Source organism: Cygnus olor, chromosome 5 (assembly GCF_009769625.2).
Source record: "Cygnus olor isolate bCygOlo1 chromosome 5, bCygOlo1.pri.v2, whole genome shotgun sequence".
In the NCBI taxonomy this organism is placed as follows: domain Eukaryota; kingdom Metazoa; phylum Chordata; class Aves; order Anseriformes; family Anatidae; genus Cygnus; species Cygnus olor.
The window spans coordinates 48,721,390-48,734,623 of record NC_049173.1 but is presented as its reverse complement, the minus strand read 5'-3'; the positions used below and the strand labels follow the sequence as shown (position 1 = coordinate 48,734,623).

Sequence of the window (13,234 nt, the reverse complement as noted above, 5' to 3'; positions counted from 1 at the left end):
AGATCCTCAAAAAATGTCTAAATGTGTAAGTCGCTATTTTGCATTGGAAGCTATGGACTAAAGCACATATAAAAAATTGTGAACCTGATGTTACAAACATACAAAAAATGGCAATCAAAGTTAACCTTGGAGCCCATGTTTTGATGTCTGCATAAGGTGGCCTTTTCTTTGCAGAGGCATCCTCATGCAGAGCCCACAGACGTCTTCCTGAGCACCTGCAGAAGAAGTGGGGGAATAAAGTTTATTAGGGCTTACCTCGCTTGTATTTGTAAGGCATCTTCATTTGTAAGTACCAAGGCTACCATCATAAGGCAGCAAAATCTTTTTGGAAAAGGTGGAAGTTGCTGGAATAATTTCTTTTTTAACTTCCTTACACCACAGTTCAGTTCTTCAGACTTCAGTTAAAACAAGTAAATTCTAATAAGCTATTAGTGAAAGTCGGAAAAAAAAAATGCAGCTGCAAATAGTTCACTGACTTCCTTGATTGTCATATTTTCCAATTGTACAATAGTGTTTATTGCAGTAGGCTCTGCCATGTAGGAAGAAATTATATTTCCTGTGATGGGGAAAAGAAAGATGGTTAAGTGGAATAAAATGATCGTTCATCAGGTGATATATCTGATGGGGTAGATAGGAAAGAGTTCCCACAATTTCCATGAAACTCAATAATTTCAAGTGACTTTAATATTTTTTATGTTTTTATAACACTGATTAGAAACCTCTAGATGATGAAATTACGGAGCTCCAGCAAGAATCTAATAAAAATACCCCCTGGGATTTATTTTGATTGACTACAGTTGCCTGCCTGTTTTTATTTTACTATATATGAACAGCCATGAATGAACACAACTGAGTTAACACTTTCCTAGCCTAACTGTTACAGGTAGGTACTTAGGATAGCAATAGTTTGAAACACTGACACCCACGTGGAGAAAGATGCAGTTTGAGGATCAGGCTCCCAGGTTCTGTGCTGGCGGCACCTTGGTAGTGAAATGCCCAGGACTTTCTGCATGGAGCAACGTGAGCACCATTGGGATCCCATCTCTCCATAGATAGTTAATGTTGGTCTGTATGGTTTTCTGCGATTGATGTTCTGGGTATCAACGCACAGAACTGAACATATAGAGGCAGGGATTATGTTCTTTCCCTGGGGACACAACAGGTAATTCTCAGTGTACGGGGATCAATCTGTGCTCCATGCAGTCAGTGAAGGGCATTTCCCTGCACTGGGTTAAACTGGTTTAAGTTGCACACCCTAGGAAATCTCTGCCCCATGAGCATTACAGTAGTGATCAGAACAGTGCTCTCAGCCCCATCAGTAAGCACAAAGTAAGATTTCAGTCTTTCCTGAGCATTTCATGGGCTGCCATCATAAAACTAATTTCTGCCAGTTTACATCTGGCTATTGAAATGGGAACACTACAAGATTCTGAATTTTTTGTGCAGACTTCAGCAGCCCTCACATACTGTTGACTAAGTTTAGTTAGAAAACACCATGGAAATGTGAAATATTACTAATCATTATAGCTTCTTTGGTACTCATAGCTCCAAATGGAATCAGAGGGATTGAATGGAGATACTGGAAAGGGTAATAATTCATATTAGTGGCACAGCTGTCCCGGTGGAGTAGTTCTTGTTCTGGAAACAATATCGATTCTTACGGGGAGCTAACATATGCACATATTTATAAGTTTGTGAATAACAGTTCAAAGCTACTTTCTAGAAAGCTTTGCATCTTTTTTAAGAAAAAAAATATTCTTGTCAAATACAGATGTTTAACTTTATATTTATATTTAGTGTCCAACATTTCCACTGGTAAAATTACCACCTGATAAGCACAGGTTCTTTTAAAATTAAATTGAAACAAAATGTAAAATTGTATTGATTTAGAGAAATATTCTTTTAATTAGAAATTAAGAGCTGTGTAAACATTGAAATGTTAAATGAAGTTTAAACTATTGAATTTATTTGTGCTTGCTAATTCTTTTCAGTTTTCTGTTAAATATGGTATCACTGTGCGTATGGAGGTTAAATCCATCTAAGTCATTTATTTTCTGTCTTTCTTGAATCAGTTTTCTCAGTTAGAAAAAGACCAAATTTTCAAAATAGAAGTATTAGCAGCCAGCAGAGATGTCTGACATGGAATAAATATTTATTAACTGCTATATAGTTCATACTATTTGAGGACAGGTTTTTACTTTGGGTTACTCATTTTTTAAACAGTGAACTTCCTGTTCTTCAGAATCTTTTTTTTCTGTAGGTGTAACTAGTTATGCTGAAATTTTGTGTGATTGCTAGCGCCGCCCCCTGCTTCCTTCCTGCCTCTCAGTGATTTGCTCTACCCCTGCGAGCATGCTGGCACGGCTGCCATAGCTCCCTGCAGAATGTGTTGCAGAATTAGCGCTTTAAAAACTGCAAATGCAATGTCCTTATTTATTTTGTGGCGTTTGCATGAAATTTAGAGGAACAGCTCAGTCAAATTTTATTATTTTTACCCTGTGCAGAAAGAAATTCTGTTTTATTTCGGTGTAGTTGCTGCAATGAAGGGGAATGGAAAATTGTTGGTGCTGGTACCCCATCTGTTTCAGGCTGGAATATAGGCCAGCTCCAGTTACTCTGCGTAGTGTCAGTTTTGTCTATGGTCTTACTGTAGTTCTTGCAGAAGGCTTGCTGAGTTCTGGTTTGATTCACACTTTTCCTCAAATTGGCTCTTTTTAGCATCGTACTAAGCAAGCAAAAAGCATCAAAAAGCAAAAGGGTGCCCCTGAGCACCACGAGTCAGCTGGGCAAGTTTACAAGCTGATGCACTTGTGAAGCCGCTCTCAGCTCTGCCAAGGCTTTCCCCTCACTGGCAGCACAGCACATGCATGTGGCTGCGAAGCCCCTGTGTCCGCGCATCCTTCCCCCTGCCCCTCTCCAACACAAATTTCGTCCCCCACCTCCTGCACCCGGCGTGTGGGGTGCAGGAAGGCAGCGCCAGCAGGAGCAGGGCTTCGCCGGCAAGGCTGTGGCGGTGCTGTTCACATGACTAATGCTGAGAGAGATAGCAGGGTGGTTTTTTTTTTTTTTTTTCCTTTTTTTTTTTTTTTTTTTTTTTTTGGTGTGTGTGTGTGAGCGGCTCCAGTCTATGCACAGTTGGCTCCCAGCTGACAGACAGGATGTGGGGTGGGCTTTGTCACCAGCGCGCCGGGCGCTGCGTGCCCGGCTATGCTGGCAATTACACAGTGCCCAGAAACCTGCTGCTCATGTCAGGGTGCAGGCAGCCCGAACACATAGAAATTGGGTAGCTTTATTTTTTTTCCTTTTTTTTTTTTTTTCCTCTTTCTTCCCAGCAAAGGTTATATAATGAGGGGATTGCTGCTAAAGTAAAAGGGAAAATGAAGTCTTTGTTAAATGCCTTCACAAAGAAAGAAGGTAAGCGATGCAAGCAGAACACTTTGATGTTTCAGACTGGTGTTTTCTTGTGTACATTTAATATGATCGGCTTAGTGACTCTATAATTAATCAGTTCCTGCAGTTTCGTTTTCAAAATTATTTTATGCTAGACAATCCATTTAGGCAACTGCTTATGAAGGCTGGATGTGACTTTATTCATTTAAGGTTTTCTCTGAAGTAGTTATAGAAATGTTTTGTTCCCTAAGAAAATCATTTGAAGACACGTAAGGAATTTCCTGAGTGAATATTTGTCAGTAGCTGCTGCTGAATTACCCCTTCAGATGTATGGAATACCAGGAATAGAAGAATGCTGAGAGCTGGAGAAAGAATTAAATGATGCTTTCAGGCATGCTTTTAGAGATGATAATTTTAAAGTTTAGGGGCATGAAATTAGTTCAGTCATTTTCATGTCATTTTATATCAACTGTTTTTCCCAGACAAGTTTTGCAACAGTTATTCTTACAGTTGTGAACGTAGTGAGATATTAGGGAGTGACGGTGTCCAACAGGGCTTAAAGCATGGACATTTGCATTCCATCATTTTGTGTTGTAGTTATTTTTTATTGTGCAAATAATATAAATAATGACTATAAGAGGAGCTAAAAAAATATCCACCCACTTACAGTTTGCAGATTGCTGGGGAAAAGAAACAGTTGGGTGGAATATTAATCATTTTAGGCATGGAAATGCTTATTTTTAACTCTTTCTATAAAAGATTTGTTAGACACACGTCAATTGGTGTAATTAGTTATCCCCTTTCCTGTTTATTTTCTGTAGTAAAGGCTGATTTTGCTTGTAGTTCTCTCCTTAAGAACAGAGCATTAATAGCAAATCAAAAACTAACTCCCAAATGTAAAATCCCTTTCAGATGTGTAATGGAAAAAGAGCTAATTTAATGTGATACCTGGAGAGCGTGCATACATACAAAACACACACTATCTTCCATTAGGAGTGAATGCACTGTCCTGTGCTTTCTCAAACCTGCGGGCACGAAGGTGCTCAGCAGCTCCCCGCTGTCCTGTCCCCATCCTGAGCACCCTGCCCTCCTGCTGCCACCACCGTGCATCCTATCAGCTGCAGAGCTTAAAGCAAATGATCAAAAACCATGGGCAATTTCAGTTTCATAGAGCTGTGGCTTAAAGGCTTGGCAGCCTGCTTTGAATGTTAGCAGTTTTAAGTGGTGAAAAATTCAAGTCTAAGGGTCAGAGCCCATTTTTACTGAAGTCTAAGACAAACTTTGGTGACCTGAAGGGAACAAGGCAACTCTTTCAGATAGCAGCCCTGTATCTGTCGTGCATTCTCTGGTTTTGTGTGATTTCTCCTGTAAGGAAATTATGACAGTAGCTGTTCTGCTTTATTGTTCCTGGGAAAGATTCTTATCTTCAATGAAATCATTTCCAGAGCCATATTCTTATTGTTGGAAATCCAGAAACATACAAACAACACATCTATGTCATATATGTTGATCAGAGGACCTGTGTATGTTAATTTTAGAAATAAGTGCTGTGAGTTTTCTTTGTTAGTACTAACTGTGGCTTTCACCATGGCATTTGAAGCACTAAGGTACTTTCAGAGACATACTTTGCTGGTTTGAAACCCTACAAAAATATGAAAGACTCAGAATATCCAGAAAATTATACAGTTTCTGCCAGTTTCTAGCCCAAATATTGGACTACTAAGCTTTATCCCGTTTAGCAGCTTTTCAAGACTACTTCCTTATTTCAGCTTTGTTTCAAATAATATATTATGGAAATGAATTTAAAGTCCTTCCTCCCCGTGCACACTGTTCTCTTTTGCTTGGTTGTTCTGATGTTGCTGAGCTATTTACCAGAGAAAGTTTAGAAATATGAAGGATGCTATTTTAAAATTCTCAGAATCACAATTAATCATATTCTGATGAATTCTGATGAAAATAATATAAACTATTCTTTTACTTGCAATTACACCCTTATTTTATGTTATAAATATGCTTTCAGTTTTGCTCTGGAACCTTGAATTTTGCTGTGTCCTCCCAATTAAAAGCTATCTGTCAAGGCAAGACAAATTGATTCCTGTGTATATTCATATTTTTGTGAATTTATTTACTTGCAGAGGATGATAGACACATTCTAATTCTGTTATTTTATGTGGTTTTGAAGGGCATTGAATGTGTAGACATTTGTGACACTTTACAAATGGCACTTGCTGGCACTTTAGACATGTAGGTGATATTCTGTGGGGCTTCTTTCCCAACTGAAATAAGATTTTTGAAAATTACAACAGCTCAGTAAAGACCTCAGAATAATTCCTGGCTCTCTCCTGTTAGTTATGCTACTGGGACTTTTCAGATGTAAATACTTGCACTTTGGATCAATCCTGCAACCCCATGAGTTCCACTGGAATTTATGAGAGTGCTTGCATGAATGGGGACTGGACTAAGCGTAAGTTTTCAGGGTCAGACTCCTCACTGCCTTATAAAATAAGTAGGAAATGCTATCATTTCTAGCGTGAGTTGGATGCCTTTTTATTAGGAAATTCTCCTTTTAAGTTGCATTTGCAAGTAACTGACTCACGACAGTGAGAAATGGAGATCTGGAAAACGTAGTGTCTGCTTGTCTGAATTCTTGTATGGCTGCAACACTCTACTAATAACACTGATGAAAGGATAGGCCCTCTGGTTTGTACTGGGTTTTTATTGCCCTTGCTTTTGTTTTCTGTTATGACTGTTTCATTAACTAGCATATTGCAGCCTTTGGATACAGTCGTGTTCTCCCTGGGACACGGCACGTGACGATGTGAGTGTATTACCCTGGGGTAATATGCTCTATATACAATAGTAATAGATGCAGTAGAAATGCCTAGATTAGAAAGAGGGGAATACCAAGGGATTATAGCGGTGTAATAGAGTTCTGCCAGGAGAAAAATCTCTGTCCTCAATTTTTAACCTGGAAGATGGGGATAAGGTGACTGTTAACACTACAGATTTCAGGTTAGGCCTGAATTTGCGATGGAACAAAGTTCTCTCAGCTTGGATGCTGATTGGAGGAGGAGGTTGGGAGATTGTGCACCGAAACTTCTACTGATCAGCCACATTCCTTGGCTTTCTGACTGAAAATGAGGGCATAGAGTAAATATGAACAGTATGACCCTCAAACTTGGTGATAATTAGACCATAGTTCAGACTGCTCTGCACACTCACATTGCTGGCATTGCCCAACTATTTATTAAAACCCGTAAACAGGCTAATATTGGCCAGTTGTTTTCAGTTTTAATGATGTTTTGAGGTAATGAATTTGATTAGATATTCAGGCAAGGTAGAGTTTCTGTCTCTGCAAAAAAAAAAAAACAATGCCATATGTTACTAAGTCTTTTCATGGGGTTGTAAGCGTGTATAAATGGTAAACTCATCTGTGATTACTCGGTATGTCCTTCTTTACACAGTGCCCTTTAGAGAGGCTCCTACCTACTCAAACAGAAGGCGGAGACCCCCAAGCACCTTAGCAGCACCTCGTATCTTACTTCGTTCCAACAGTGACAACAATCTGAACATCAACAACCTCCCTGAGTGGTCAGCCTCCTCTTCTGCCTCTTCCCATCGCAGCCTTTCACCTCATCTACTTCAACAGATGCAGAATAATCCTAATGGAACTGTGAAAACTGTGGGGAGTTACACTCCATCCTCCCGAAGCCGGTCACCATCCCTAAACAGGTTGGGAGAGGATGCCAAACGGCAGCAGCACAGGCACATCAGGTGAATTTTAAATATTTGCACAGTATGAGATCTTTTAATAGCTAAAATAACTATTATATTTAATAGCCATGTAAAATATTTCTGAGATGCTTGGTCCCTGGAGAAAACTATTGGTCATGCCTGAAACCAGTGTTGGATCTGCTTATGGGTGATGAATTAGGGACTGTTTCTCTTCTGCAGAAGAGTTTTGAACCAAAGAGGAAACCGGAGGGAATAACTGGGGGGAATAAGTGGGGCTGTACAGGAGGCTGACTGAGAGCAAAAGGAGCTTCTTGAGGTGTTGGTGATAGGTGTCAGGGGCTCTTTTCATGATTATCCTTGCTGCAGGGTTTTTGCATTCCCTAGGACTTTGCTGCTTTCTTTCCTCTCAAATTATAAATGTGATTTAGCAGGCACTCTCTGCAAATATCCTGCAGCTATGTCCCACTGGAGGGCAAATCCTGAATAATTAGAGTGATGTACATATTACAAGTAATATAATAAAGTAGATGATTGTGTCTATGTTTTGATCACAAATGGGGTCTTCAGCTTTATGAAACCACTGTCCTGTGAAAAGGGTTAAAGCTCAGGGCTAGAAAAATGAAGGGAGGCAGAGCCGGGTACTGATGGAGAGAATCAGAGATTAAATGTTTTGACGAAACACGTTTTATTCAATTGTCATTTAAAATATCAGGTTTGTCTGTCCTGTTTCCTAATACCAAAAGTCATCCATTGGTCAGTGCAGAAAAGGCAAGAGTATTGTTAATCAATGCATCTGCTGGTTTCTCTTTGTAATTTGTAGGTATCTGGATCTTTGCTTGCATCATAATTCTCTTTGCCCAGAGAAGGGCTACGAAGCTGGTGAAGGGCCTGGAACACAAGTCCTATGAGGAGCAGCTGAGGGAACCGGGGTTGTTTAGTCTGGAGAAGAGGAGGCTCAGGGGAGACCTTGTTGCTCTCTACAACTACCTGAAAGGAAGGTGTGGGGAGCTGGGGGTCGGCCTCTTCTCGCAGATAACTAGTGATAGGACTAGAGGGAATGGCCTCAAGTTGCGCCAGGGGAGGTTCAGGTAGGAAATGAGGAGACATTTCTCCTCAGAAAGAGTAGTGAGGCATTGGAACAGGTTGTCCAGGGTGGTGGTGGTGGAGTCACCGTCCCTGGGAATGTTTAAGGAAGGGTTGGACCTTAGAATTGCTTAGGAACATAGTTTAGTGGGTGATATTGGTGGTAGGGGGATGGTTGGACCAGATGATCTTGGAGGTCTTTTCCAGCCTTAATGATTCTATAATGTAGTTAAAGATACCTTGCATGTTCTTATTTTCTCTTTGGCTGTAGGTGCCTAAACTGACAATAATTATTTGCACTGGTAACAATACTGCTTGAGAGTGGAAATGTGGTGCTTTGTAAGAAACAAAACAAAAACCAAAAAAACATTGTCTGAAATGTAAGAATCCCTGGAAGAAAGAGGACCTGAGTATCTTAAGCCAATAGTTTCATTCAGTAGAGCAAACTACTGTTACTGTGCCATATGTTACAATAATGTCAAAAACTCATTTGGTAATAATTTGGACGGTACCTCACAGAGAACCATATCAGCTTAAAAACGTGTTGTCCATAATGAAGCTTCACTTACGTGAGGAGGTTTTTGCAAGATGGTTTTTGCAGAATGAGTGTCCTCATATTCTACTGAGCACTGCTGATGCCACCAAAGTGGGAGGATTTATCTTGTACTTGAAGACAGCTTTAGCTGGAAGGGATTTAAAGCACCTTTACATCAATATCCCTGGGATAACATGCTTCCAAATTCCTAGAGTATAAACAGTTCTTTCAGAGAGGGAAAAATGATTAAAAAAAAAAAAAAGATAAAAAAAAATAAAGTTTTGAATAAGTATTTAAGTAATATTTATTTGCTCTGGCTTTATTTAGCCACTTTCCTCTTCCCTTTCTGGGAGCCCATGATTTTGAAAACTTGCACGAATGATAGTGGAAACAAATTTCCTACCTGAAATGCTGTGGTAATAAAATGGTGGTCTTTCTCTTAATGTGTCAGTATGACAGGTGCATAAACAGCTGTCCAGCTGAAGATCTCTCTGTGATAAGTACCATCAAGACTTTTTTCAGAGATGTCCAGAGCACCCACAAGTACTCGGAAAAGAACTGGAACTCTCTAAATGTAAAGTCAACCAAAACCATCTTATATATGATCTCTTCCTTCAGGCAGTGCTTTTTCTTGCTGCAGGCCTGTTTTGCAACCCTGAATGGCACCTTATATGACACTTTCCTCACAGATTTTATTTAACTGTAAGACTACCTACTTACTATCAGCTAAATGTGGGAATTGTTGCTGTCTCTGCTTATTAATTGCAAATAATACATTCACCATGAAGCTGTTGCTCCCCTTAGCTGACAAAGACCTTTTTGACATCACCACAGATTGGATTTTGAAGCAGCAGCAGCAGCAGAAGGGGCAGGGTAACAGAGGAGGTCAGAGCAGAGTGCAGCATGGGGTTAGCATCACCAGAGGGTTAATGAGGTTTCAGAGGGCTGTTTGCCTGGTGGAAAGGAAAGAGATGGAGAGTGGTGCTGCAGGGGTCCTTGTGATCATTGCAGCCTCTCACTCAGGTGTTTATCTTCTCACCAGGCTGCTGCTTTCCACACCAAACTGGTGTTGTGAGGAGCTGAGAGAGGCTTGGGAACCAGCACCATGATTAGTGAAAGGAGGTGCCTGCACAGACTCAGTCAGGGCTGAGCTGTCAGGGGTGGCCACCTTCTGGGTGAGAGGGGAGCACTTCTGCGCGTCTTCTGAAATCCCCACATCATTCTTCAGCTCTTTCACGGCATGGGACGTGCTGGGCTGGGAGCCCAGGCCTGGGGCACAGGGGGAGAGAGAAGATCTTCTTAAAGAAGTCATCACTCCGATGTTGCAGCCGTGATTTCCTTTAGTAAGCCTGTCCCATGAGAGAAGATGCCTTCAGTGCAAAGCTTAAATGTGCTTAAATGTGCCCCCCTCCTCTTTCAGTAAAAGAGAAAACGAACGAACCTTCTGTGATAGAAGGTAAACACAATGCTGCTACCTGGTTGCTACCACATTAAGCAGAAAATGCAGCTTGATACTGGTGGAAGTCAGATGTATAGCAATGCTTTATTGATCTGGATTGTTAGCAGTTATGACTGTTTCTTCACCTAGGAGGAAAAAGGAATGGAACAAAAGAACAGAAAACTGAACATCTTTTGCTGTCTTGCTTTACGCAACTGTGAGAGCCAGCTGAGGTTTCTGATGCAAATTCCTTGACAGACTTGCAACCAGAGTTCACTTTTAAACATTTAAGGACTGCTTATCTTTACTAGCACCTGTTCACAGTAGTAGAAAATCATGACAAGGTGAAAGGAAGACACTATTTCAAGCGGTGAAGAAGTTACTGCAGTAAAATGAAAGAGTGGATCTTTCTTATCAGGAACTTATCAGGAATTTTTAGTTTTGAGGTTTTTGTGTATGTCTGTGTTTGTTTTGTTTTGTTTTGTTTTTTACCAGACAACTTCTTTACCTATATTGAGAACCTCACTGACTCCTATTTTGGTAGGTGATTGGTTACAAAATAAAGAAGGGTGAAAAACAGTAAACACCAGCCTTCACACTTCATTTGGTTTATAGCAATTTGAGTTCATTTCTTTCTTCTTAAAAGATCATGGAGTGTTGCAATGCTTGACCACCAATTACTTGTCTTCTTTTGGTACTCTTTTTCTTCAAAATCTTTGTGAATATTCTTCTTTCTCACAATTAACTTCTGTTTCTAGACTTCCTGTAAGACCTCAAGTTTTTGCATTTTTCTTGTAAGTTAAATAGCAGAGTATTGGAATTTTTTTGTGATATATCCTATAAGTTTTCCACCTTCTAATATTTATAATATTTCCACCCTCTTTCTCATGCTTTATTTTTGATGGTTCACTCATTTTTCTGGGGTTCTAATAATGATCTCATATATTTTTCATTAATTTTCAATAATTTCTCTCTATATACCATAAGTAGATTGTGTGTTTTTTGATGACCTATGATTTATCTGGGCATAGCACTCTGAAGTCATTGTGAGAGCTATTGATTACCACAAATAAGTAATGATCTTTTGGAGAATATGTTAGCCATAAGAACCTTGCTTTGTGCACATTCAAATCTAACATTTATCTGCAGGCCTTGGAGTGATGAAGTAACTTGATTATTTGGTCCATAGTAGAGTATGAAGTAACTTAAGTATTCAGTCTGTTCAGTCAATAATTCAGTTGTCTCAATTGTTCAGTTAACATTGCAATGTTACAGAGATATCCATTCCCAACAAAAATTGTAAATGTTGATGTTTAAAAGTGTTTCTGATAAATTGTGGTTCTTGTAATGTATGGTTTGCAGATAAATTTTAAAATTCATCTGGGTCTGGAATGTGCAAGTTCAATTTGTAGAAAAACTAAAAACTTTAGTGTTATTTGTTTTCTTTTATAGGCCATCATGTTCAGATGCATATTTATCATGTTTCAGGCAGAAAGATTTCAACAATTGAAAGAGTGTGTTTAGGATGAAAAACATGTATTTTTTTTCTGTAGGTTTAGATGTCTTACTGGAAGATGATTATGCTATTCACTGCTTAATTTAATCCTGACAATGTGATGGTAGATAATTAACTTTGATCATTTTAAATAACCTTTTTTTTATATATATGTAATTTCGATTTCCAGTGCCGTTTACGGTCCTAGTGCCAACAAGGATACTCTGTCTGCCTTGGATTATCAGGGTCCAAAGCGCAAGCTTTACAGTGCTGTACCTGGAAGACTTTTTATTGTTGTAAAGCCATATCAACCTCAAGGAGAAGGGGAAATTCATCTGCACAAAGGAGATAGAGTAAAAGGTAAGTAAGTAATTTTGAATAAGTACTTTCTTCTGATAGATGTAAATTTTATTTTAACATTCTTTTCTATTTTAGGAGAAAAGTCTGTCCTGTGTTCAACAGAAATACTTTTATGCATTTGTTTCTTTAGAGGGTATTTTGCTCCTAGTTCTCTTTTGTAACCAATGCATTTTTGGCTACCATTTCAACTGAGATTTCAAACTATTAGTAAAATTCAAAAATCTATGCAGTAATAGCAGCATTTTACACGGAGCATGTAATTGGCTTCTGTAGTCATTATAAAAAGATAACATCAGAGCTTCAAAACTTTGTAAACTTGTCTGGTATCCAAGCAGCTCAGGAAGGAAACAGTGATAGGGTCAAGTCTGTCTCAAGCCCTTTCTTCAAGGAACAATTTATTGGTTATATAGAAAGAGTCTCCTCCCAAGACTTACAATAAGCAGGTAGACAGAGTCTAGCTGTAAATATTCTAGGGAGAAAGTATAGTGGTGCACATACAGTTTCTGGCTACTGGTGCACTTCCCAAACAACATGTTAAAATCAAGATCAAAGTTTGTGTTATTACTTTGCAGGCAATAAGTAATTCCAGGTTTACACTGAGAGAGTGGGAATGTGGTTTACAGGATTCAGCTTCCTAAGGGTGTGTTCTTAACACAATTTCATCTGTGGTATTGCACATCGAGCTAAAACTGGAATTAAAGGACTTTCTGCCCAATCTATACAAGCATAATTACTGTTATGGAAGGCAAATAAAAGGGAATAAATTCATTATGCTAAATAGAAATGTTAAACAGATGAAATTTTTCCTGCAACTGAAACTAATCTTTCAAAGGAAAATGTCTCTTCCTTCTGATCCTATGAGTAGTAGTTAGAAATAATTAGGGAGCCATTAGAAAGTATTTTTTCTGTTTTGTATTTTTGGAAATGGTTGATTCTTGAAGCATTTGAGGGTTAAATAATTTTTGTTAACTGAGATCTACAGAAGGCATAGAACAAATCTCAAGAATGCTGCACTTTAAAGATAAGGCATATATATGCAAGATGTATTTTAAATGCAAAGATGAAGGAGAAGGGTTAAATTTAGGAGAGGTGGTGATTGCTATAGAGCTGAAAAGATAACATTTCTGGGAGATTGTGCTCTAATCTGGCAGGAAGCAGTGATTATGAGCAAAAGAAAATAGCGCACAAGAAAAAAAGT

At 39.0% G+C, this 13,234-nt stretch overlaps 1 protein-coding gene across 3 annotated transcripts in view; it reads left to right on the top strand.

The window, feature by feature from the left end:
• The window catches only part of SHANK2 (SH3 and multiple ankyrin repeat domains 2), a 350,898-nt gene that overhangs the window by 122,927 nt on the left and 214,737 nt on the right, over positions 1-13,234 (top strand). For all 3 annotated transcript variants that reach the window (XM_040558301.1, XM_040558303.1, XM_040558302.1), the window contains exons 13-14: positions 6,855-7,164; positions 11,867-12,036. In XM_040558301.1, coding sequence (XP_040414235.1) covers positions 6,855-7,164; positions 11,867-12,036 — 480 coding nt within the window. The remainder of the gene's footprint in view (positions 1-6,854; positions 7,165-11,866; positions 12,037-13,234) is intronic.